The sequence below is a fragment of the Scatophagus argus genome, chromosome 19 (genome assembly GCF_020382885.2).
Source record: "Scatophagus argus isolate fScaArg1 chromosome 19, fScaArg1.pri, whole genome shotgun sequence".
Lineage (NCBI taxonomy): Eukaryota > Metazoa > Chordata > Actinopteri > Scatophagidae > Scatophagus > Scatophagus argus.
Genome location: NC_058511.1, coordinates 17,434,003 through 17,458,742, shown reverse-complemented (window position 1 = coordinate 17,458,742; position 24,740 = coordinate 17,434,003). Strand labels below are relative to the sequence as shown.

At 39.9% G+C, this 24,740-nt stretch overlaps 2 protein-coding genes across 4 annotated transcripts in view; one reads left to right on the top strand and one right to left on the bottom strand.

The window, feature by feature from the left end:
- The window catches only part of LOC124050555 (centrosomal protein of 128 kDa), a 36,708-nt gene extending 32,689 nt beyond the window's left edge, over positions 1 to 4,019 (bottom strand). Inside the window, exons 1-6 of one of the 3 annotated variants that reach the window (XM_046373224.1) lie at positions 3,623 to 4,019; positions 3,276 to 3,521; positions 2,963 to 3,049; positions 2,115 to 2,247; positions 1,700 to 1,851; positions 679 to 770 (exon numbers count right to left, since the gene is read on the bottom strand). In XM_046373224.1, the coding sequence (XP_046229180.1) occupies positions 679 to 770; positions 1,700 to 1,851; positions 2,115 to 2,247; positions 2,963 to 3,049; positions 3,276 to 3,449 (638 nt within the window). In that variant the 5' untranslated portion in view covers positions 3,450 to 3,521; positions 3,623 to 4,019. Of the gene's footprint in view, positions 1 to 678; positions 771 to 1,699; positions 1,852 to 2,114; positions 2,248 to 2,962; positions 3,050 to 3,275 lie in introns of all 3 variants that reach the window. The other 2 variants (XM_046373223.1, XM_046373226.1) reach the window with 2 other exon arrangements.
- Positions 4,020 to 4,512: 493 nt separating this feature from the next.
- tshr (thyroid stimulating hormone receptor) lies at positions 4,513 to 23,331 on the top strand. Its single transcript, XM_046373981.1, has 10 exons — positions 4,513 to 4,979; positions 11,340 to 11,411; positions 12,457 to 12,531; positions 15,156 to 15,230; positions 15,855 to 15,929; positions 16,275 to 16,352; positions 16,866 to 16,934; positions 18,312 to 18,389; positions 20,379 to 20,567; positions 21,057 to 23,331. The coding sequence occupies exons 1-10, from the start codon at positions 4,810 to 4,812 to the stop codon at positions 22,507 to 22,509; spliced, it is 2,334 nt and encodes a 777-aa protein (XP_046229937.1). The 5' UTR covers positions 4,513 to 4,809; the 3' UTR covers positions 22,510 to 23,331.
- Positions 23,332 to 24,740: the final 1,409 nt, after the last annotated feature.

Sequence of the window (24,740 nt, the reverse complement as noted above, 5' to 3'; positions counted from 1 at the left end):
TACAGCTGTCGATTGCTTTGAAAAATCCTATTCCAGGACACCATTGATCAAAATGGAAATACATAAAGTGCCTCCACTAAAAATAATTAAACAGCTTCAGATGTTGAAATATGGCAGTGGATCAATGGTCAGCAGCACAAGGGAGGAGAGATTTTTTAATAACTTGAAAATGTCAAATTCTAATGTATGTTGAGAGAAGGACCTGCTGTTGTTTGACTTTGTGTCTTGCCATCTTTCTAAAGTTTCCAATGGTTCTTTTATCACTTTCTCAGAGATGAGAGAGTAATAAAGACCTAAAAAAAAAAGAAAAAGTGCACTGGTTTTCAAAGCTCAAGAAAAATCTCCTGGTTAAAAACAAACAAATCACATGCTGCATATGGTGGAAAAAGAAAAATTATGAATTAGAAAATAATGAGGGCAGATTTAAAGAGGAGACTGCATAAGAGTCATGATTTAATTTCTATATTTGAGATTAAATATTTTTTACTGTATTACCACTCTCTATCACTTCACCAGCTTTCCAATCCAGCCAGTGACAAATTGGCAGGTAACAAAATACCATTTGGAGATTCAATTCACATCTAAAAATCATACTATAGCACAAAAAAGGACAATGACTGATGAATTCAGTGTGCTATGTGGAATCAAACAAACAAACAAAAAAAACACCTCTAGTACCTATTTCTCCTGAGGATTTCTCTGTCCAAGTCATCAGACAGTCTCTGCTGGTCACAGCGCAGATCCCTCAAGGACTGATGCATAGTGTGAATCTATGTGGGACAGCCACAGATTGATACAGAAGACAAAACATCATGCACAGCCAAAGCAAGGTTGTCAATGCCTTTACAGAGATGCGCATTTATTGTAATTACTGTTGAAAGCATAATCAAAAATAAACAGGGACTTCTGAACACACTTTGGCATAAAGGAACATACTAACATGAACAGTAGCTGATTTCAAGGAAATCTTGTCAAGCCCCTTCAAGATCAGCGTAACAAGTTGCATATCTGTGTTGCTGACTCAGTCTGCCCTCTTGTGGGAACTTTCTGAAACTATCTGAATTTCAGTTCAATTCATTTATATAATGCCAAAGCACAACAACAGTTGTCTCATGACAGTTTCTAAATAGAACAGGTCTAGACCAAACCCTTTAATTTGAATTTTGGTACAGAGAGACCCAACAAAACTCCCATGAGCAAGCACCAAGACACAGGTGAGGAAAAACCTTCTTTTAGAAGGCAGAAACCTTGGAACAGACCCCAGCTCAATGTGGGCAGCCGTGGCCTAGAGGTTGGAGACGTGGTTCGATTCCCCCACCGGATGAGCAGGAAAAATTTGGGTGTGGTGGAGTGAATAGTTTTTTTGAATAATGCAAAAAAATGTCCCCCCCCCCCCCTCCATTAGCTGGCTGATGTGCCCTTGAGCAAGGCACTTAACTCCCAATTTGCCCCCTGGGCGCTTGATGCAGCCCCCTGCTCCTGTGTGTGTTTCACTGCATGTAATTTTCTGGGTGTTGCATGTGTGTGTTCAACTAAGGATGGGTTAAATGCAGAAGACAAATGCAGTGTGTGTATGTAAAATTATATATACTGCCAATAAAGTGATTCTTAATTCTTCTTAATCTGCCCTGACCAGTTGGGTTGAGGGGGAGAGAGAGAAAGGCAAGAGAGAGGAGGGACAGTAACAAGTGGCACTGACTGGTGGTTGCTCTGTCTTCATTCCATTCCTTACATCTTCTCCTGTCAGGCTGGCATCCTCGAAGCGAACACCAGCAGACTGAGACCGTCTTCTCCTTCCCGTTGTGCCTGAATAGTCCCTCAGTGGAGAGGTAGGGTAGAAACGCAGCCCATCTGAAATAACAGATTTACATATAGAGGAAAGCATTAAGGGCAGATCTCCTGCTGGCTGGTTACTTCAAAAATAGGTAACCAAACACAGGCAGTGCAAACCCATGTGCATAAGGCTTATAAGGTGTTCTTTGTGCATTCACTGTCATTTTAGTGTACTATTTCTGTGGTTTAAGCATTTATGTCTCATCTCATCGCAAATTATCCACAACTCAGACTAAAATGGGTAGACAGAGGACAGCAAAATCCTTTTCATTAATCCATACCTGATCCCGAGCAAGCTTCCAGGTCGCTAGTGTGCAGTGTGGAGGCTGAAGCTGAAGCACTCCGAGCACCGTTAGATCTGCCCAGCCTCTGTGTCTGAAGCTGACTGATTGACTCCTCTAGGTTCTCTCTGAGCTGGTGCAAAAAGAAAAAGAAGACATAAACAACACACTGACAAAAAAAATTTAATAGCATTAAGAAGCGAATACCAAACTAATAAAGAAGAACAGGGAGAACAGATATACATGAAAATACACAAGACCAGACCATTGGAAAGATATGGAGAAAAACAAAGTGTTGCCACAACAGAATTCTCACAACTATTGGAAAAAGAAATACATTTTGTGAAGTATTTACTAAAACTTTCATAATTTTATTCAAAATGGCCCCATTAAGTATCAGTGTGAGTTTTTTAGAGACTTTTAGAGAAGTCTCAGATCAAAACACAGCTATACACCAACATTAAAGTCACAACATTGACCCCACTGACAGGTGAAGTGAATAAAATTCATTGTATCTTCACAATGCAATGTTCTGTGGGGAAACCCTGGGTTCCGGCAATGTCTCAAAGACTACAACACTAGCCTGCACACACTCAGATCCCAAACTGATTGAGAAGTTGGATGCACTGAAATAACCCGAATCCACCCTCCCACCAGGTGGGGCCTCCACAGGACCGTTGTGTGTAAACATATGATTAATTTTATTCACTTCACCTGTCAGTGGTTTTAATGTTGTGGTAATCAGTGTACAGTGTGTGCAATGGGGAGACCCGTGTCGAAAATCATCAGCATTTTTAAGAGATGAAAATATTATCAGTGAATTACAATTAAAAGATCAAGTGTCTCACCAGTGCCATGGCTTCGGCCTGATCTTCTGTATGGTCCCTGTACTGGCCCAGCATCTGGTCTACTTTGGTTAAGTTCCTACTGGTGTCCTATCAGAAAAAGGAAGGTATGAGTTAATAATTATTCCCATAAGTTCAAGGTCAATGCAAGCTATAAATAAATATGAAAACCAAAAATGTAGTACAAGTTTATAAGGATACTGACGTACTTGTCCAGTTAAGTGGAAGACCCTATAAGGTCACAGCCAGACCACTTGATTACAAAACACATATGAATGTTCAGTATTTGCAACCGTATGACATCTGAGCAGAGTACCTGTAAAGTGTTCGCCAGTGTGCTCATCTTCTCCGAGATGTCTGCTCCCCGATTATCACCCCCACTCCCTCGGGCTCTGCCAATGTCCCGACCAGGTCTGCGGTGGGCTTCACGCCCCCGAGGCCTGTGCACCCGCGTCCTGTCGTATGAATCCGACTCACTGGATGAATCCATAGTTTGAGACCGGGCAGGTCGTCGAAAAACGGCTGCTTATGCAAATCTGACGATTAGTGAAATGCTGGCTAACTGTTAATCAGATTAACGCACAAACCGGGCTGGTTTTGAAGTTTCTTTACATTTGATATTTTTGTCATAGTTAGCAGAAACCGAGCCTTTGTCATTGTTACCTTAACAACCTGTGGAGAAAGAAAGGTTTCAAACTAGGAAGGCACTACAATTCAAACTTTCCTCTTCCCAGTCAATCACTGTGCTGGGCATTGTTGTGTGATGCTCGTCCAGGCTAGCAACAAGTGGCAACTACTGTGGTCGTTAGCTAGCTAACCCAACGTTAGCCAAATCATATAACCTTGTGACAACGCCGTAAAAACCCTGCATATGTCAGGCGAAAAGAGAGAAAATAAAAGCTACTGCAATGAATATGTTATAAAAGAGCCATTGGTTTTTCGCCTCACGAGTGCTAGCAAACACGGCAACAAGCCTCAGCTTTACTGTGCTATGGCAACTTGAACTAGCCGCGTCTGAGCAGAAAAACAACCGACCACTGCGGCCCCAAAGGACGCCGGGAACTGTATGCTGTGCACTGTGAAGAGATGTGGGAACTTATTATTTGTGAACTACATTATCCAAAAGTATCCGTTTGCGCCAGTGTCGCCGCTCCTCAGTTAAAAAAGTAAAGAAAACATAAAATCATTGTTTATTGCACAAGAAAAGGAAAATGTTTTAAAGAAAAGCAAAATGGAAAATAAAATAAAATTCATCATAGAATAGACTTGTACAAATACACATTGAAATGGATAGTTTATATTAACTAGTTATAGTATACATATTGGTTGAAGAAAACACCTTATATGGCTATAGACAAGAAAGGTTAAAAAAGTTAGTGTAAAATAGACTTTGACCACTGGAATATGCAGTTTAAGTCAACTAGGTTATTTCATGTACAGAATAAAACACATTTATATACAAGGGGATAAAAAAAAGAACAAAACAGAATCTTCTTGAGTCTAACCCAAGAGTGCCACAAGAGTCCACCCTCTCTTCAAGTAGACCACCTCCAAACCCACCACAGAGCTGCAGCTGTCCGTCCTACAGCACCCCCACCTTCACGACCTCACAGAAACTCCTGTGGCCCTGTGCAGACAACTGAGCATAACACTACAGTGCAGCTCCTCCGCCTCTTCCTGCGGATTATACACCAAAACAAATAGACTATCATAGACCAGACTGCCTCACTTACACTGATACACATATTTGTTGTTGTGGACATCAGGAGGAGGAGGACTATCAGTTGGCGAGACAGAAGTCATTCCGGGGATATTTTTGCACCGACAGTGACAGCGAGCAGCAATCCAGCATGCAGGTGATAACATGCGCGTTGTTTACGCTTGTCACCCTCCCTATCAGCACCGTGTCGGAGGCTGACTCCTGCCCTGCTGTCTGCGAGTGTGCTGAATGGAAGACTCACACAATCTCCTGCTTTGACATTGATATTCTCCCCAGGTTTCCAGCAAGCACGGAGACACTGTAAGTAGGCGGACAAAACGCATCTGTAAAAGCGATTCTGCTTTCCTGGGTTTTTTTTTTTTTCATGCATTTTGAATGTAAAGTGCTCTTAACCCTGAGGAAAAATCATTACAATATTATGAATATTCCTTCAAAGTGTTCCCAGAGGGACTTTGAGGCTGTCTGCGATGTTAAGTAGTTATTCCATTTTAAGGTATTATTTTTCGTCTGTCAGACTGTTACTATGTTCCCGTTGTCAGTGTGACTTCTTCTTGATTTGGTGAGAAAGGAAGCCAATCATGAAGTATTTTAAAGGAACACAAAATCTATACGTGATAATTGGAATATATGTTCAACTTAATTACTGTAACGATTCATTCATTCGCAACATATTTTACTAAACTTGAACTGTAAATCCACCATTATAACAATACTTATGCTCCATAATGCACTTGCATGACTATTTCGGGTTTAGCTCACCTTTTTAATTATCATGACAAATACACCACATCAACAGGTTATTAATTGCCCCTATGTCTTGCAGTTGTAGATTTACTGTGTTTAAGATAAAGACAGCTGAAGGGATAGACAACGACAGAGAGAAAGAGAAGAAACCCAGCACAGAGACCAGTTGATTTAAAAAGAATACAGCAGTGAATTTAAACATTTAGTGCTGCAGACATGCACTGGCAGACGAGATACATTTTGGAAAACACAGGTGGATGCTCTTCAGTGCTTGATTAAAGCTTAATGCTCGCTACATCACACATCTCACATCTCTGGAAAAGCATTTTTGGAAATCTTTAGAAAAACATACCTGCTCACATTTATTCCTTCGGCTTCAACTTTGATGTTTCCTTACAGATATACCATATTGTTTCTCACGAGTTATAGTTTAGTTAGAGAGTGCTAACCAACTAACGCGCCAAGATAATATTGACACACACTATTCAGATGGGCTAAAATGTCTGAAAAATGTGAGAAATCCCAATTTCCAAGAGCCCGAGGCGACAACCTCAGATTAATTATTTTATCTGAAAAACACTCCAAAATCCAAACATACTCAAGTTGTATCCAAGATTAAAAAATGTAAAATTTGTGTCAAACAATTAGAGTATAGAAGACCCTATTTTGTTTAGGACTGTATTGGCAGTGGGAAATTACACCAACAGAACTGACCCAACCAAGAGCTGATCTGTGTGCAATCTGCCACCCGAGGGCCCAAACAATCTGTGAAGAATCTTGGGAGTCAGCATGATGTAATATGTTAGGGTCACCTCTGAAATATGTAATGGGGCTTTTACTCTTCCTAAATTGCTTAAGTACAGGGTGAAAATTATGCAATAGAGAGCGACCAGTTTGCTATGGCCTTGAGTGAAGGAAACACGTGCCCTTCAGAGGGACTGCGTGGCATGTGTGGAAACATAGAAGTGTAAGAGTTATGGCACGTCCAAAAGTTTAAAACTCTTTTTTCTTTTCCTGTATCAGTATTTTAAGTATTTATGGTTTTGTCATAGAGGAAGTGCCCAATGCATTACATTACATAGTGTTGAGGGGGCTTGCGGGACATTACTCTAATTTCATTGTATGCATATACAATGACAATAAAGGTTATCTATCTATCTGTTTATCTATCAAGATACAAGAGATACAAGATCGGTTTATTTGTCACACACACAATCATACACAGTACAATGTGCAGAGAAATTCTTTTTGTCCCTGCGACCAAATAATAGGTAAGTAAAATTAAATATTGTAAAATAGAAACCTTATAAAAAGAATAAAATTAAAGATATGAAAATGTACAGTATTTACATGTACAGTATTTACATCTCGTACAGGTGGGAGTAGAATTGTCCAGATTGTCCAGATTAACGCTCAATCTGTCTATCTAATCTATTGCATTGTCTCCATGTGTTATCGTACAAGTAAGAAACAATGCTATGATGCTTTCCAAGAGAATCAATGTCAGTGACATGTTGATGCATCCTTAAATATATCTGTCTTATTTTCACCATTGACATTCATAACCGTGCTCGCAGCACTGCTCTTAGGGATGGTCATGTTGGTCGACCTACTACTTCGGTTCAGACTGAAATGTTTCTATAAATATTGAATGGACTGCCATGAAATTTGGTAGCCTTCAGACATTCGTAGCCCCAAAGCAAATAACTACTGATTTTGTTGTTCCCCTGACTTTTCCTCTAACCGTTTTTGGTTTTGAGTGTATTGTCTTGAACCATTCATTCAGTTTTTCAATTTTTCTGAAAGTTTTATGTTTTTAGTCCTAATTATCAAATGTTAGCATGCCAAAATATTATGATGGTGAACGTGGTAAACATAATATCTGCCTAAAATACTGGGTTAGCATTGTCTTTTTGAGTATTTTAGCTGCTGATGTTAACACAAGACATTGCTGTACCTTTGTATAGCCTCAGAGGGATGCTCGTATGACTGTAGACTGTTAATCTTGTAATTAAGGTGGACAGAATGCATAATGAAGTATAATTTAGGCGTTCGGGTGAGATAATGACTGATGATGATTTTGACTCTTGTTAATCTTACACTAAATTCCCTGAAAGCACTGATGTAGAGTCACTGTGCTAATTTATGCTAAGAAGGAGATTTTGTTATGACAATCCTCATCCCTTTCTTTTAGTGGAACATCCCTCCATCCTAAGCACCACTTTTCAACGCTTTCAACAGCACCCATCACATGAAATTATCTCCCAATCACTGCCCCAATTCACGTGTGCACGTGCCCCGATGTCCACTACAATTTCCTCACATTCCTCCTCAAAGTTTACCCAGAGCCCTCCAGAAGGATAGAGAGAAATGAAAGCATGCCACCAAGCTGCGGATTGTCATCCCTCCTGATAAAAATATCTGCAAAATAAGCCTGAAATAGACTGTGTGTTGAGTGGGATGTTCCAGCAGATGAGGCGTAAGGAAGTTTGATTTTGTTGTGCATATACTGAGGGATGAATGACCCTGCTGCCCCAGTCAGGTCAGTGCAGTCCAGGCTGATTCATCTAACTCTCCGCAACAAAACAACTTAAGCATATTTCTCAGCTGTTTTTCAAACTGGTGGAGGTTTGTGTTGTCAAATTGCTTTCAAAATCCTTCTGTATTAATACAGTAATTCTGAAATTATCCCAAGGGTAAAACTTTGTAACTATCTGTACTAATCCTGTTATTAACATAAGAGTTTGGTTAAAACTTCTATTCACAAGACAAAATGTGAATGCAAAGCAGACGTCTGTGCGTGGTTGTGTGTGAGTGTGCATATGTGGATACTTAGAGTTTCGTGTGTGTGTGTTTGGTGTGTGTGTGTACACTTGTGAAGGTTACTCCATGTGTCACTGGGAGTCAGAGAGGTGGAAAGGAAAGCACAGACACACTTAAAAGCCTGCGTAGCGTGACTCCCGACTGTGTCTGGACGATGCATTCAAATACAATATTTACCTTTGACAGCACATTTCTCAAACACCAAGAGAGTTCCATTTGAGAATAATTAAGAGGGGAAAAAGACTTCAAGGGAAAGGGAGAAAAAGCACAGCAGTTCCATTTGTTCAAAAACCTCAGAACCTTTGGATTGGCGCTAAAACGTGATAACTCAAGATATTCGTTGTCCCTTGACCTCTCACCTAACAAAACTGCTTGATGAGTTAAATTCTAATGCTGTTCCCTGAATGTTAACAGATGAGCACTGGGATTAATTGTAAAATAAGAAGCGGGACGTTGAACATCGGAAATACTGACAGATTCCCAGCTATTCATGTGTGCCGATGGATCTTGTAATGGAAATTGTTACTGTTACTTCACATTCTGCAATGCTTAGTTCATATATTTGTGGAAAAAACAATTAGGAATGTAATATTTTATAAAACGTAGAATCATCAAACTTGTAGATAAGATAGAAGAATAATTTAAAATATAAATTATTGTCTGAACCAACTTGTTTTCTTCCTCCTAAACTCTTTGCACATGAAATCAGAGCAGAAAAATTGAGTAAAATAGTAATATTATAATTAAGCCAGCATTTCTACATAATAGCAGTTTACACTAAAGCACACTGTCGAAAGCATAGGTTGAAATGAACAGCAGAATGACCCTCTCTACCAATCCTTTATGCACCAACATGTGGCAGAGCCATAGTAAATACATCTATGTTGTCAGTCCAATCCTGACAATATTATAAATTATGTGGCTTCTCCCCACTTCAAACTCAATTCCCAACCTGTTTGTTTTCTCAGATTTCTATCCAAAATGACAAATTGAGGAGTACTTTTCTCCTCAAGCTCCTGATATGGGCTCATTGGTCTTCTCCACACACTCCTGAGGGAAAATGCATGCTGGTTATTTGGGTTTGAGTGCAGCAGCGAGTGTTTGGTGTTTGGTGTCAGGGTCTGCTCAGTGTCCCTCTGTTTGTTTGAGTTTGTCAAAGTGTATGCAGGGTGCTGTGCTGGTGTGCCTACTGACTGACTAACCCCCCCAGTGTGAGGGTGATTCAGACTCATGGACCAGATCTCAGTCTCTGAATTCGTCTATTGTTTCCCTGATGAGCCAAAGGTGCATGAGGATGGTGGCTTTGGCTGAATCACCTTTTATACCTGTTTCCAAAGGGATACATTCACTGTTGCCATTGGTGAGGAAGCAGTGAAACAAACTTTTGAGTGTGCATCCTACAGCAGGGTGGTCTTTGAATACAACATGAAATCAACACATGTGGCTACCATCTTAATCTCATTCCTCTATTACTGTGTTTTGATTCCCAAATCCACCACAACAAAATCTGCAGCAAGACAGCAGGAAAAAAAATAACACATTTTCACTAGGGAGGTAAACGTTTTCACAATGTACAGTGAAAAAGAGATAGACATTTTAGGATATTTGCTTTTGCTGCTGAGGGTTGGATGAGAAGATAACTAGCACCCATTTCTTTAGGTTTTTCATATGAATCTACAGCCAGCAGCCAGTTAGCTTAATAAGGACAGAATCTGTAAAGTTGTAAGTTGTCTGCTCTGTCTGAAAATGCAAATAACAGCACCTCTAATACTCACTAATTAAAAAAAAAAAAACTAAGTTATATCTTGGTAAATCTTTACATTAACCCAACTTTAAGATTCCAGCCAGCCAGCGGAGACTCAAGGAATGTACTGTTCACAGGGCAGGGAACCGTTTAACATATTACCCTTGGTAAAAACCACAACATGTTGTTTTCACACCCCAACTTTTGTATGGATGACACAAACAAGATATAATGGGTTAATTAGTGAGCCTTAGAGGTGCTGGTAGGTGGATTTTTTTCCTTTGACCTTGCTGACCACCCCCTTTTTCAAAAATGTTCAAATTGGTTTTATATTGTAACTATAACATTGCATGCTAATTTATCTGGACCATTGAGGAGGTCCATTCTTTTCTGTGTATCACACACATAGTTCTTAACCTTTCTTTCTGAAACATTGTTCTAAACAGACCCAGACATTGTTTGATTTGGCTGCCAGCTCAGGTCCAGTCGGATCCAAGTCTTTGTTTTTTCCCTTGTTTCTAGAATAGGGGGGTCTGGTTCACCATTTGCTTCAAAGAAACCTTTTCATCTGATTCTAAAATGTATCGTTGATGGGCTTTTGTCTGTCTTTCTCATTTCTTTCATCATTTCTCATCTCCTCCACACAACTGTCCAAACATTTTACCCTTGCCCATTCAAGAATTGTTTGAAACTTGTGAAAATTGAAAATTTCTTTTTTTTGGAGACAGTTAGCTTAGCACATTACTTGAAACTTCAGGAAAATGTTACCTCTGCTCTGTCCAAAGGTAACAAAATCTATCTTCCAGCATCTCTGAATCACCATCTAACAGGTTATAGCTCCTTTGTTTAATTTGTACAAAAACTGAATTGTTAAACACATTTGACAATGGGTTATGGACTATTTGTCTATTTGTTGGCCAAGAGCAATTGCCTGGCAACCTGCACTCAAGCAAGTAGCCTGCACTCTGTAAAATTAAAATATCTTGTCATTAAACTTTTTTTTTTTTTTTTTTTTTTTACAAGTTAAGAAACAATGAAAGATGTAATCTGTTAATTTTGGAGGTACTAGTAGGTAAGCAAAATTTGTTACCTTTGGTTGGTCTGGCTCTTTTCAGTCTTTATGCTAAGATAAGATAACTGGATGCTACTACTTCTTAGATATTTACTGTACAGATGTGAAAGTGGTATATCTGTAGTGCCTTCTAACCCTTAGCGTATTTCCCCAAAATATCCAGCAGCCCCTTTAAAAATGTCAAAGAACACCTTGCTAATGACAAAACCTCGTAGAAGATACTGACTGCAAAATGTGTTTGTGACAACTAAAATGTCCCTCTTCATTTTTTAACCAGATGGCTTTTTGAGACCCGCCTGTCATCTGTGCAAGCAGATGCCTTTTCCAGCATGGTCAACATCTCAAGGATGTGAGTGGCAATTTATTCAGTGGGCTTATTCCATTGGAAGCTCATATACATTTCATTAACTGCTTTTCAAATGCAAACCCTTCACAGTTGCCCTCATCCACCTGTTGTCTTTCAACAGCTTTGCTTAAAAAAGGGGAACCAGTTCCAAACTACCCACAGCTTTCCTTTTTGTCTCGCAACCAAGAAGATGATATGCTCTCTGTTTAGTATCACCGTTGGCTCCTAATCACAGCTGGAAGCGTTAATGCGTTCCTTCAATAGGAATGTTGGTCCTTCAACCACAGTGGGGTTAGGACATTGGCTAGGTATTCCAGTACAGATTTTTGGGTGTGTGGTGATTTTAGACTCCCAGTTGGGGCAAGACTCTGCATAGAGGTAAAATATACACTTGAGCCTTGATCCCCAACCACTGACTCTGACGTCTGCATCCAAGTCATGCATGAAGGGAGACGGAGGTGGGTTTTTTTAAAGGCTTAGACAGCCACGAGTGCTCACAGCCGATGTTTCTATTGTCTGTCCAGATAAAACGATAGACTATATGATAGAAAACCAGCGAAATGTCAGATTCTTAAACAAAACCTACACCCTTTCTTAGTTTGTGAACACTGAGGTGAGTTCCCAGTAATATCTATAAATAAACAGAGTATATGTTATGTGTTTTTTTTCTTGTAAGTAAGTCCTTTATAAAGTAAGCTCAAGTGCTAAGTTCATGGTTTATTTAAAGAGCATACTTGTTACCATGTAATAACAAATGAGAGCAGAGTGACTGATGACTGAGTAATGTATATGTGAGGTGCATACCTATAAAATTGCCCGTGACTTTGGAGGCTTTAGACAAGGTATGTTGATAAATACAGGAAAGAGTCACAGGCTTTAAGGATCATTTTGAGAGCCACACACTCAAACTCATTTATGAAAACAGATCTTAAATTTCACTGGCACGCTGGCATGCTGGCACAGTACCTTCTTTCTTACAAGTTAGACAGATGATAAAAAAAAATAAAAAAATGTTAGATTTGGTATAAGCTTTGTGTATTTCTTTTAGATATATATCAGTGGACATGACGCTGCAGAGGCTGGAGAGGCATTCATTCTACAGTCTGAGGAAAATCACCCACATGTGAGTAACTAAAGGAAAAAATGCACTCTCTTTATTGATCTGTATTGATTAAGATGTTCCTTTGATCTCCAGAGAGAAACATGCTTAATTTCGAACCTTGCCAGCAGCAACTGGAAGCAAGGGAGCAACACATTACAAGCTTATTTCTCTCCTGCACATTACTTACTGCTTCTCATCACAGTGGTACGGAGCAGTGGTGCCTCACTGGCGGTTAAAGAAATTGAAAAAAGAATGTGTGGGTTTATTACATGCAAATTAGATGATAAACAATTCAATTTGATGAAATAACTTTAACCAGACCATTATTACTGACACTGGTGTGAACAGACAGTCATAATGAGCATGTTAGAGCAGGGAGGCCAAGCAGCAGGCAGTATTTGGCTCCAGCTCTATTTGAAGCAGCTTGGAGGGGGAAAAAAAAGTCTAGCAAGGTGCACTCTATTCTCAATTATGGGATAGAGATTTATGGCTAAGTCTCTGGGTGGCCCACACACTTTCCAGCAGAACGGCTCCTAGCACTTCATATATTACTGCAAGACTTCCTGCCTATGTGAATGATTTGTTCCAAGTCACAGCATCTTGAAACACAGCAGTTTGTGTATACATAATTTGTGCATGTACTCCATAAAATGTGGGCACGTGTAGCTATTTGAGACAGTAACAATAATTAACAGCTATAGCAATTAATTTGACATGACTTGATGCATGTGTGCGTATCATTTATATCTTAACTCTCCCCTCCTTTTTAGTCTTTCCTTATTAGCAGCTGAATTCCAGACATCAAAATATAGACAGAAACGATAATTCAAACTGCCAGCTGAGGGCTGTATCTGTGTTCTGGCAGTGTATTTTGGATCTCTGGGGCCCATTTGCCGCTGATTGGTGTGGTGTAGTACCATAGATCAGATAATGGCATCTCTCTCAGGTTTCCTTCAGGGTCAGACACAAATTAATGCTCTGCTTCCTGTTGGCTGCTTGAGGCCGACAGCAGCTGTGGATCCAGGAATCCAGTGAGAGCTGGAGAATTCAGTGGAGGCTGGGTGAAGTTTGTATCATGACTCTGTCAAGATAAATCTTTGTTTTTAGCTGAATTTTCTAAATAGATGGTCTGTTTTTTTTTGGCAAATGATGTATCGAATGATGATCAACATATACTTATGAAAGCTACATTCTCACTCATTTGTGGTGACAAATCTCTGCCAATGGTGGTTTGTTTGGATCAGGAAATAAATTGGGTAGTTAAAACTACAACAGTCAACGTTTTTATTGATGAGTTAGTAGTTGACTCTGCAGTTCTATCAAACTTTATAGGGCCTTTAAGCCCTTAACAGCAGGCACAGAAAGCTAGTGACTAGCTAGGAAAATAGTGAAGCATTTGGCAGCTAAAGAGCCAAAAACAACTAAAATGAAAGAGAGACTTACATTTGTCTGGTTGTCAGACCCAAATATGAATGATTGCTAATGTCACCCCATTTCTGCTAGCTGACTTAATATTCTCAGGTGGAAATATGTCATTTTTGTCTTTGCAGTTTGTTGAACTGCCCCTGAGTGACTGAAATATAAATTAATGCTGCTTTAGCATAACATACAGTAGATGTCATGTAAAAATGATGACGTAGAATGAAGGACATCACACTGTGAGAAAACTACAGAGGTTCGTCGTTGGAAAGAAGTACACTTTTAATTTACATCTCAATTGTGACAATGTGTGAAAACCATAAAATAAAAGTGGACAGCATCATCAACACAATTTAATGGTCTGATAATTGAAACTTTTCTTTTTCTTTCTCATGTTTCACATGTTGTCTCCCTTCAAGAAGTGATCCCTTTCTACATTTGAACAACCTTTTCTATCAAAGGGACTATGGCTGAAGAAAGAAAATACCAACCACTGAAACACGAGCTTTATCAATAGTAAATTACATTAGATTACATTCAACTTTATTGTCACTGTGCAGTGTACAGGTACAGAGCCAATGAGATGCAAATCAAAGTGAAACAAACTCAGTTCACTGACCATCTGGAGTTCAAAGAGATGTGATACCTCTTTTGGCTCAGAGTACACATGAGCTGCCACTTGTCAGTTTTTTAATCAACTTACTACATACTATGTGGCGATTATATTAACTGATAAAACCCCCCCTCCGGTAAATCAGTGTCAGTGTAGCTCTAGTCTTCATACAGCGGCACTTCAGATGAACCTCTCCCTCTCAGAGACTTCCATTGACCCGACCACGTCTGTCTGTTGGGCTGAGTGTGGTTTGCCAGGTGTGTGAAGAAGGGCCAACACACATGTTTCAAAGCAACACATGCCTTGAGGGAGCGGCGAGAGGTGTCCAGTCCAGCCCAGGGCGGACCAGAGTAAACACACTAATGAAACACTAATTGGACTTCTACTTCCGCCCCTGGCTGTCTGCACCAAGTTTCCTTTCTCTTGTACGTTGGCATGTGCCTTGTCCTGTTCTGTCAGCTAGTTTTAAGGCACTGTGTGTTTCTGAAATGGGTGTCCAAATAATTCCAAAGTGGCCACCACAAACTTGTGTCTTTTACTTATGCTCTGAATTAGTTCATTTTCTATGTGGAAGTGCATTTTCAGTATGTTTTTGCTTTGTCTGTTCTTTTAGAGAGATACGTAACACGAAAAGCCTGACCTACATTGACCCAGAAGCCTTTAAAAATCTCCCAAATCTCAAATACCTGTGAGTATTTTTCATTGCATGTTTTTTTTTAAATTCATATCCTTGTTGTTGTTAAATTCCACATATTGACAACATTATGATAATCCAAAAAATGAGTGGTGCATATTTAAAATGCTTAAGTCTGGCAATAATTTAGACATTGTGATCTATTCATAGCATGGTGTTGATAGTATGGGCAAGGCTGAGTCATGCTTCATATCAGCTCAATGCAGCGGTACAGGTTGACTTTAAAAAAAAGTGAGTGCACGCTGAACATGTTAGAATAAATCCAGTGTATTTGGCCTGATGATTTTGTAAATTCTTGACTCTTGCCTAGGAAATTACAAGTTGCTTACCAATTGCAGATCAGTGTGCTTTCCTTGGCTTTAAACCAGCCCTAATTGTTGTCATAAATAAATATGCCAGTAAATTAATTAGGCTAGGTATTATTAGATAGTTTTGTCTGATAAACTATTTTAGGACTGCAACAGCAATGCTCACTATACTTTTGCATTGCACTGTTATCTGATATAATCTCTTATAACTTAAACCATATAACACTTTTCATAATATTTAACAGGAACTTGCGTAGTCTCTGTTGTGTCTTCTGTATGTCATGACGGTTTCTACACTCTTTCTCTTCAGAGGAATTTTCAATACCGGCCTTACTTTCTTCCCTGGCTTGAACAACATCCAATCTAATGACATGAACTTCATACTGTAAGTTGCTATGACATTACAACTTTTAAACTAAGTCCACTAATGAATATTTATGCATGCCAAAACTACTGCTTGAAGCAGTTTAAAGTTCATACCTTTCATAAAAATACGGAATGTTACATTAGCAAAGTTTGCACATCATGTGTGCTTGTATGTGCATTTTTATTTCTGAGCTAATGTGCATCAGTCACTCCACGTAAAATCCCCTGCATACAGGTAGCCATATCTTCACACACATCTTCACATCACAATGTCATCACCCTCTCAAATCTAATTTCATCATCCTACTGAGCCATAATAAATGAGAATACATTCATTTGGTGTATTTGGTGTCTTCCTTTGCAGGGAAATTGTTGATCATCCCTACATCAGAGAAATCCCGGCCAACTCATTCCATGGAATTACCAGCGATGTGCTTACAGTGTAAGATGTTGATTTATCCAATTGCATGAGGGAAGTGTGAACCAGATAGAAACACATAGTAAGTGCTATAACGCCAGTATTGTCCTTTATCCCTAAATTCCATCCTAAAATAGCCACTAGCAGGAGTGGGGATTGGCCAAAATTACCTCACTTTTAAAACATGTCCTCACTCTGAACTCGCCTGAATCTCACAAGGATAGCAAAAACAAGTATACAGATCTTTACACACAACAGTCAATGTATGTGGTTAGCTCTGGGAGAGGGATTGCAATTTGAATCCGCAAAACAGCATGTTACAGAAACTGTTGGGCTATAAACCACAAAACTGCCCAGACAGACCTCACCATAGAATGTAAAATTAGTACTTACATCTGTCACTGCTGCACAGAAATGGACGAAACATCAACACACGGAAAATATTTTCATTTAGCAGATTGGTTATTGAACCTAAAGCAACAAATTCTAATCAGTGCTATTTCCTTTTTGTTACTCCATAAATGTTTTTTGTTCCAGGATGCTGTATGGAAATGGCTTCAGAGAAATCCAACATCATGCCTTCAATGGAACCAAGCTAGATCAAGTGTAGGTGTTTTATGTTATTTGAACTGTTTAAACACCTTGCTTAATTAATGTGATGCCTTTTATAGGAATATTCAGCAATTTGGGAAATATGCATATTTTCTTTATTGCCAAGAGATAGATAAGAAGTTTGACACCAACAAGTTGTTTTTTTAACCAGAGGTTATATGTAAGGATATTTCTGTGGTTTCCCTCAGTTTCTGCTCTTTATGCATATGTAAGGCTGTAGCTTCATATTTAAACTACAGAGGGGGGATTCGTGTATCAGTCTCCTCATCTAACTCTTGGCAAATATGTGTATTTTCCAAAATGTCAAACTATTTCTTCAAGAATTTTGTTCAAACACACATCAAGACACTTACACAGAATAGTCGTATTATAGTGCTGTTACTTGTGTATTAGGTTCAAGGATTATTTATTATTCACTTGATAAGCTTTGACTGTTTGTAGAGGTCTTAGTTTTAAAAAAAAATAGGTTGCTCAGTATTTTGCCTGGATTAAATAATTTCTGACATCTGGCATGTGTATTTCCTGACCCAAAATTGCACTACAAAAGCTGCAGGATCACAACTGGGTCTCTACAGGCCTTCTCATATATACTCAAGAAGGACCTATGCCCAGCTAGCCACAGTTCTCATGGGAAAATATGTTTCCAAAAGAGGGTATCAGGAAGTCTCCATTAACAGTTTCCCTTTCCCATATACTCAGTGACACTGGACTCTAGGTCTGTTTCAGACTTGAAGAAATCAATTTAACACTTGTATATTCAATAGCCTCTGTTGGACAAATTATGAGAGAATGGGTAAGCATTGCCTCTCTTTCCTCTTTTGTTGCAAAATGTTTTCTTTCTTCTTGTCACTCACTGGTCCAGCATCATGCATATTCAGGATATGAGGTATTAATGACATTAATTTAAGAGGCCTCTCCTGTTTAACAACACCTACACACATCCCAGGTCCTTATAAGAGTCTAATTGAGCCATTGGTCTGTGACTAGTAAGTCTTCACACATGTGTGTTTATGTTGGCTCCTGAACTGCTCTGAGGGGAGAACTGATCCCAGCACAGCCTGACCAAGACAAACACACCCCTTGCAGGTCTATTATCCTTATTAGATTTAAGGGATTCCGGGAGATGTGTAGTGAGGTTGCAGGGTGTTTAAAGAGTACACCATCAAATCTTATACTGTCTAATTTGACTCAACAACATGAGTGAGACCCTTTTCTGTCACATTTCACTCTTGAAATTAGAGAAAATAAACAGAAATGTGCAGTGATGAGGCTTAGGAAAATATTATGCCATGCCTTGCCGCTGTCAGTCTGGTTGAAATGTGAAGGATAACTTTTCAATTAATAAACTTAAATTTGTGCTTTCCTGTCCAGCGACCTTCACAGGAATAAGTATCTTACCAAGATGGATGAAAGGGCTTTTGCCGGCACTATCAGGGGTCCAATGCTTCTGTAAGTATCTGAAGGGTTGAAAAACTGAGCCACTTATCAGCTCTGTTTGTAATTATGCACAGGTCTTACCACACATACAGTACTTTTAAATCTTAACATAAACTTGAACTTAATCTTCAGTGTTTAAATTGCAATGTAACAAAATTGACAAAGTCTATGAATTGGATCTTGTGGAAATGTGGTACTGGTTACAGACTTAGGGTGCCCGTAGTGTGAAATCTGGACAGACATGAACGTGATCTTCTCATCTCACTCTCACAAGAAAGCTAAGTTTCAAGAGTATATTTCAGCTTTACGTATAGCAAACCATTTTGAAATCATATAGGTCTAGTTTGGCGATCTCATTATTCATACCATGTCAAATTAGATTTCAGCAATTTCCTCATTCATAATGTGCAGACTAGATGAGACATGCCTGCGAAATGGGATAACAGATCAGACTTAAAATCCTTCTTCCACAGCTGTGTCTTTGACCTGGAGATCTGATACGGATTGTGTGCAAGGGTGAGGGAGAAACTTCCGACGTTTCTTTGATGCTGTCATATTTTTTGTCATTCTCAAGGTTTTTAAAGCTGGGTCCCTGTATTTAAAGGTGTTTGATGCTATAACCCTCTACCACGGCTATCTGGTTGCTGTTATGGTTCTGATCTAGCCATTAAGTGTCAGGTTAGGTAAATGAGATTCATGTGCAGGTCTTCTTCCTCTATTCCACTGGGGAACATGTCCTGAGTGAGGTCACCTCCATGAGGTCATGAGCTAAACATCTGGGAATGACAAAATCAGTCCGTGCTTGCTATTTTTTTCTTATACAGCCTTACACAATGTGGCCCATGAGAGGAAAAAGAGAAGAGGACAGAGAAGTGAAGAGAGCAAATGGGACTAAAAAAGAACAATTGAGCTGTAGTTATATTAAATTGTTTGGCTTGTGTTTATCTGTTTAATAAAATTATCCAGCAGATACAATGACTTAGAAGTTTAATAGGCAAGGAAACCAAAGAAAGCAAAGAGAACTTGGCCTCTACTTGGCCCCTGGAAGGGGTGTCTGGTGCTGAACAGCGGAATGTTCAGATAATGGGATCACACAGGATGTTGGTGAGATTGTCAATCCCCTGCATGTCTTTGTCCCGATGAGGTTGAGCTGGCTTTGGCATGACGGCCAAGCGCAAGAAATACCGCATGTAATTGTTTAAAGACGATGAAACAGTGAGGCGCTCACTCTAGGAAACAGATGGAGGGTGTTGTTACATCTATCTACGACCTCTCTGTGCTCAAAATGTCTAGTTTCTCTGTAGATTTGCTGATAGTGTGTTTGTTCCAATGTTGAAAGGTACTGAATGGTTCTGTCAGGTAGTCAGATGAAAGTATGGCACTCAGTATTTTGTAAGTATAAAGTAAACACATTCTGGTATGTCCATTCATCTTTCCATGATTTGGTCACATAAAGTTCCTTACATAGGAAAAATCAAATCATTTAAAGGTATATTCATGATCCCACAGATGTCTTTTGTCTTCCCGGAAAGATAAAGTGTTTGCCAGGGCAAAACCGACATTTAAATCCAGTATTTCCACAGACTCACTAACCACTGCCATGGCCTGAGCAGTGGACTTAACGTACATTCCAGCAAAGAAGAAGAAAAGGGTGACACAGTTTGTGAAAATATAGTATTTGAACATTGGTTTTGATCCAGGCAAACATTTTATCTTTCCAGGAAGACAGAACTCATTTGTGGCATCATAAGAATATCTTTTGAAGATGCAACCTGTGCAAAAGGTTGGAAGGCAATAGTATGCCATGGAGTAACATATGTTGTGCTAAGGTCGTCAAAGTTAGGATGTAGCCAAGAATTATCAAACCCACGCACTGAAGAGAACCCTGCCACACTTTCACTTTTCTCTCATCACCACCCTACAATTATTGGAACCAAACACAAAAATCTAACACATCTAACGTCTCTTTTTAAATCTGTTAATTCCCTTTCTATCTTCAAGAGACGTGTCCCTAACAGGGATCACCTCCCTCCCGACCACAGGTATGGATTCTCTCAGGGAGCTGAAGGCACGCGATGTCTGGTCCCTTAAGAAACTGCCACCCATCAAAACTTTCAAGCACCTCATCATCGCCAACCTTACCTACCCAAGCCACTGCTGTGGCTTCAAAAACCTTAAAAAGAAACGAGGGTGAGCTTTCATCAGTTCTTTTTTTTTTAACCCACTGAAAGTACCTTTGAGAGTCAGAAAATTCAAGGGGGCATCATAAGAAGCGTGTCCATGGTTCATAAAAGACAAACAGCCTCCAATAGAATTCTCTTTCAGTTTTTCATTTATTTGGATGATGTACCACAGTGAGTGAGGCAGCTGCACTTGTATGGGGTGGATTTTGGCAGGGATTGAATCAACTCTCTGACGTGTTTACCTATAACTTCTTGCAGTGCTCCCATAATTAGTGTCAGTCATTGCTGTTATTATAGGAAAAGGACTGAGCCAGTCTAATAATGACTCTCAAAACAGGAATCACTTTTCTTCAACTGGATATATAAATTATTAGATTTGATTTGACACTTAGGGTTAGTATGAATTGAAGTCAGTTTTTTTGTTCGTCTAATTTCGAACAGTATTATTTTATGGACTCAATCTTTTGTGTATTTGGTGTTTTGTGTGTTTTTTCAGTTTTTTGGAGTACATCATCTGTAACCTCACTACTTTCTATGACCAGCATCACAAGCGCTCTGTGGGGCCGCTCCGCATGCCTTCCCTCCAAGGGGACAGTGTGGAAGAAACAATCCCAGACCAGGAGGCAAATGATTTAGGCCACAGAGAGTCCCAGCAAGACTGGAGGAGAGGTGACTTCCACGGCAGCCTCCATTACCATGCCTACTTTGGAGGCCAGCCACATGAGGATGTGGGTTTTGGAGAGACCCTCAAGAACCCCCAGGAAGACACAAGCCAAGACTTTGACAGTCGTTACGATTATGTGGTGTGTGAGGAAGGAGAAGAGGTGGCATGTGCACCTGTGCCCGATGAGTTCAATCCTTGTGAGGACATAATGGGTTTTGACTTCCTGAGAGTGTCTGTGTGGTTCGTGAGTCTTCTGGCTGTTCTGGGAAATGTGGTGGTGCTCCTAGTGCTGCTCACCAGCCACTACAAGCTCTCAGTGTCCCGCTTCCTCATGTGTCATCTGGCCTTTGCAGATCTGTGCATGGGGATTTATCTGCTGCTTATTGCTTCTGTAGACATCTACACACGAGCAGAGTACTTCAACCACGCTATAGACTGGCAGACAGGCCCTGGCTGTGGACTTGCAGGGTTTTTTACAGTTTTTGCTAGTGAGCTGTCTGTCTATACCTTGACAGTAATAACTCTTGAGAGGTGGTACGCTATAACCTTTGCTATGCGGCTGGATCGTAAGCTGCATCTGCACCATGCAGCAGCTGTGATGCTAGGCGGCTGGATCTTTTGCCTCCTGCTGGCTCTACTTCCACTGGTTGGGGTGAGCAGTTACCAGAAAGTCAGCATCTGCCTCCCAATGGACACCCAGTCCACAGTGGCACAGGTCTACATCTTATCAGTTCTGGTCCTCAACATCATGGCCTTTCTTGTTATCTGTGCTTGCTACTTCAAGATCTATTGTGCAGTGCACAGCCCTCACTACCATTCTGGATCCAAGGATACAAACATTGCCAAGCGCATGGCTGTCCTCATCTTTACTGACTTTTTGTGTATGGCACCCATCTCTTTCTACGCCATGTCAGCTGTACTTGATCGGCCTCTTATCACCGTGTCCAACTCCAAAATTCTGTTGGTGCTCTTCTACCCGCTCAATTCCTGTGCCAACCCATTTCTCTATGCCATCTTCACTAAGGCCTTTCGGGGGGATGTATTCATCCTCCTCAGTAAGGTGGGCCTTTGTCAGCAGCGAGCGCAACTCTTCAGAGGCCAGACAGTTTCCTCAAAGGGCAGCAGCGGGACATCTCAGGTCCGTAGAGACAAGGATAAGGTTAGGAAATGTGGAAGCAGAGGTCAGGAGGTGCCAATCCACCTGAAGAAGTGCTCTGTACACATGTACCAACAAACAGTCTGCAAGGAGACAAGCCCTGAAGAGAGCCAGAGCCTGAACACGTGAGCCAAACACCGGCGGAAGGTAGTAAAGCTAGGCAGGTTCAGGTGGGACAGGAGAGGCCTTGAAGTGTTTGTGGACAGTTCTGTTTGGATATTTAACAGAAAGCTCCATTGTTCTGTGTTTGCTTCAATTTTCAGGCCAAGCTCAGCTGTTTTCACAATTACAGCTGTGATGATTTTGTGGTTCTAGTTGTTGGAGAATATCGAATGTCTCTGAAATATGAGACCGATATTCAGAGCGGCTGGCAAGAATACAGTAGAGATTATTAAAAAATTAGCAAAGATGAAAACTTAAACACACATAAATAGCTATTAATAAAAACATTTTTTTTCTGTATCTCAAATTATGTAATGAGTTTATTTTCAAATTATATTTGCACAGTCACACATTAATATAAAAGGAAACATAACAATTGTTTTTTAAAGAACTCAAAGTACATTTTTTTTTTGTGATAAAAGCTTTTGGAGCAAACCCTATTTATACTTGGTTATTGTTTTCAAGGACAGCCTGCTGGCTCAGTGCCATTTACAGCCATTCCATATTGCTTGTCATTACCACTTTATTTAATATGAAAACACAACAGGTTTTGGTGATTTATGGATGAAAACAGAAACAGGATTAGCCTGTGATTTTTTAAATTTCTTTTGTCTATTTACCTGAAACTGAAATGTAAATGTGGGCGAGTATAGTGTAGTACTTGACTGTACTTGACTGCTGGAAATAGTGACAGTTCAATTGGCGTTTGAAATTGTACTTTAACTTGCTTATACCTGTACCAAACTGATGTATCATTGTTTTAGATTAATAAACCATTTGTGTACTTTTGTTCTTTGTACTTCTGTTCTTTTTTTCATTCTCACTTATTTTCACATTGATTCAACAAAAAACTTGACAGAGGTAAGCCCTCATCTCCTGAGAGCAGTGATCCAATTACAGAAGTAAACACAAGACATATTTTGAGTATTAGCAATTTCCTACAAATTACAGACAGGTATGATAATTACAAATATATACTGTTAAAGCCTTGTCTCTCCTAAGGAATGTCATGGTTGTTTTTCTAGCATGATCATGATATTTTTCCATCCTCTTATGGAAACAACTGACTTATAGAATCATCACAGATAGCTTTGCCTTGCAGAGAGAGCTTAAAGCAAATACAGCTGAGACACGTGAGCTGCACTGCTCACGTGATATATAACCATTATGAGTTAAAGGACACCCTCCGCCAATGGCAGCTTAACATCTGGTTAGCATTTCATCTGCTGGGCGACATTTTTTCATGTTGGGTGACATGTGTGTCAGGGAGGGGGGGGGGGTTCCAGGAAAGTCATTTTCTTTTTTTTAATATCGCTTGCAAAGTAGTCATAAAGATCTTTGTCTAAACTGTTGGATAATTTGTTTCTGTATAAAATATACACTATACACAATATACAAATTGCACTCACTGAGTTTGAAATGGCTGAAACCTCAAAAGTGGATGAAAAATGAAGAGTGGCATCTGCTCCCCGTTCTCCAGACTTGACTCACACAGTAAATTCCTAACAGACAAACAGGGCATCATTTTCAGCTGAATGTTTTCCACAGCTTCATGTCCATCTCTTCCAATCTCCCATTAACAACAACCCAGTGTGGACCCTTCAAATACTAAGCACACAGAGCTGGAGCATGATGTGGTTGGCTGCATTTTTGAGGGCGTCCTACCTTCCACTGCCAGTCAACATTAACTCTCAGTTCGTAGTTGTTTCACAAGTGTTTGCATGTCAAAGCAGCTAAAAATCAAAATCACTGCACATTTGTGTGAGTGACACGCAAATCCCGGTGGATTTGTTTTTTCAAAGCCATCAGGACTATCATACAAAATATCAGAGAGCTGTGGTCTGTGTGCATGTAGATTAACAGCCGAACCAATAGACACAAAGGGCTGAACAACCTGATCGAGACTTGGACTGGATTTATTTTGACATTCTTCATGTGGCTGGTTCTCAGGCCTTCCTGCCTTCCTTAAAATAAACCCATCTCTGAGCCATTCTTCAAATAAGCAGGGCAGGACCTTACGATGCACCTCGCTAACACCAGATTAGGTTGCTAAACTCAAATACAGTGGGAAAAGTATCATGAGTATGACTGAACAGAGAATCTGATGCTTCTGTCAGGAGATTCAGACCAGCCTTTGCTACTCAGAGAAGGTCAAAGTCTTCAAGTATCCATCCAGCCCTTGTTTGTGGGAACATAAA

Excerpts from the sequence above, each read along its gene's own strand:
- tshr (XM_046373981.1), top strand. The coding sequence starts at position 4,810 with ATGCAGGTGATAACATGCGCGTTGTTTACGCTTGTCACCCTCCCTATC. Across the intron at positions 12,532-15,155 it reads CTGAGGAAAATCACCCACAT|AGAGATACGTAACACGAAAA; the intron begins GTGAGTAACTAA and ends CTGTTCTTTTAG. Across the intron at positions 16,935-18,311 it reads GGAACCAAGCTAGATCAAGT|CGACCTTCACAGGAATAAGT; the intron begins GTAGGTGTTTTA and ends TTTCCTGTCCAG.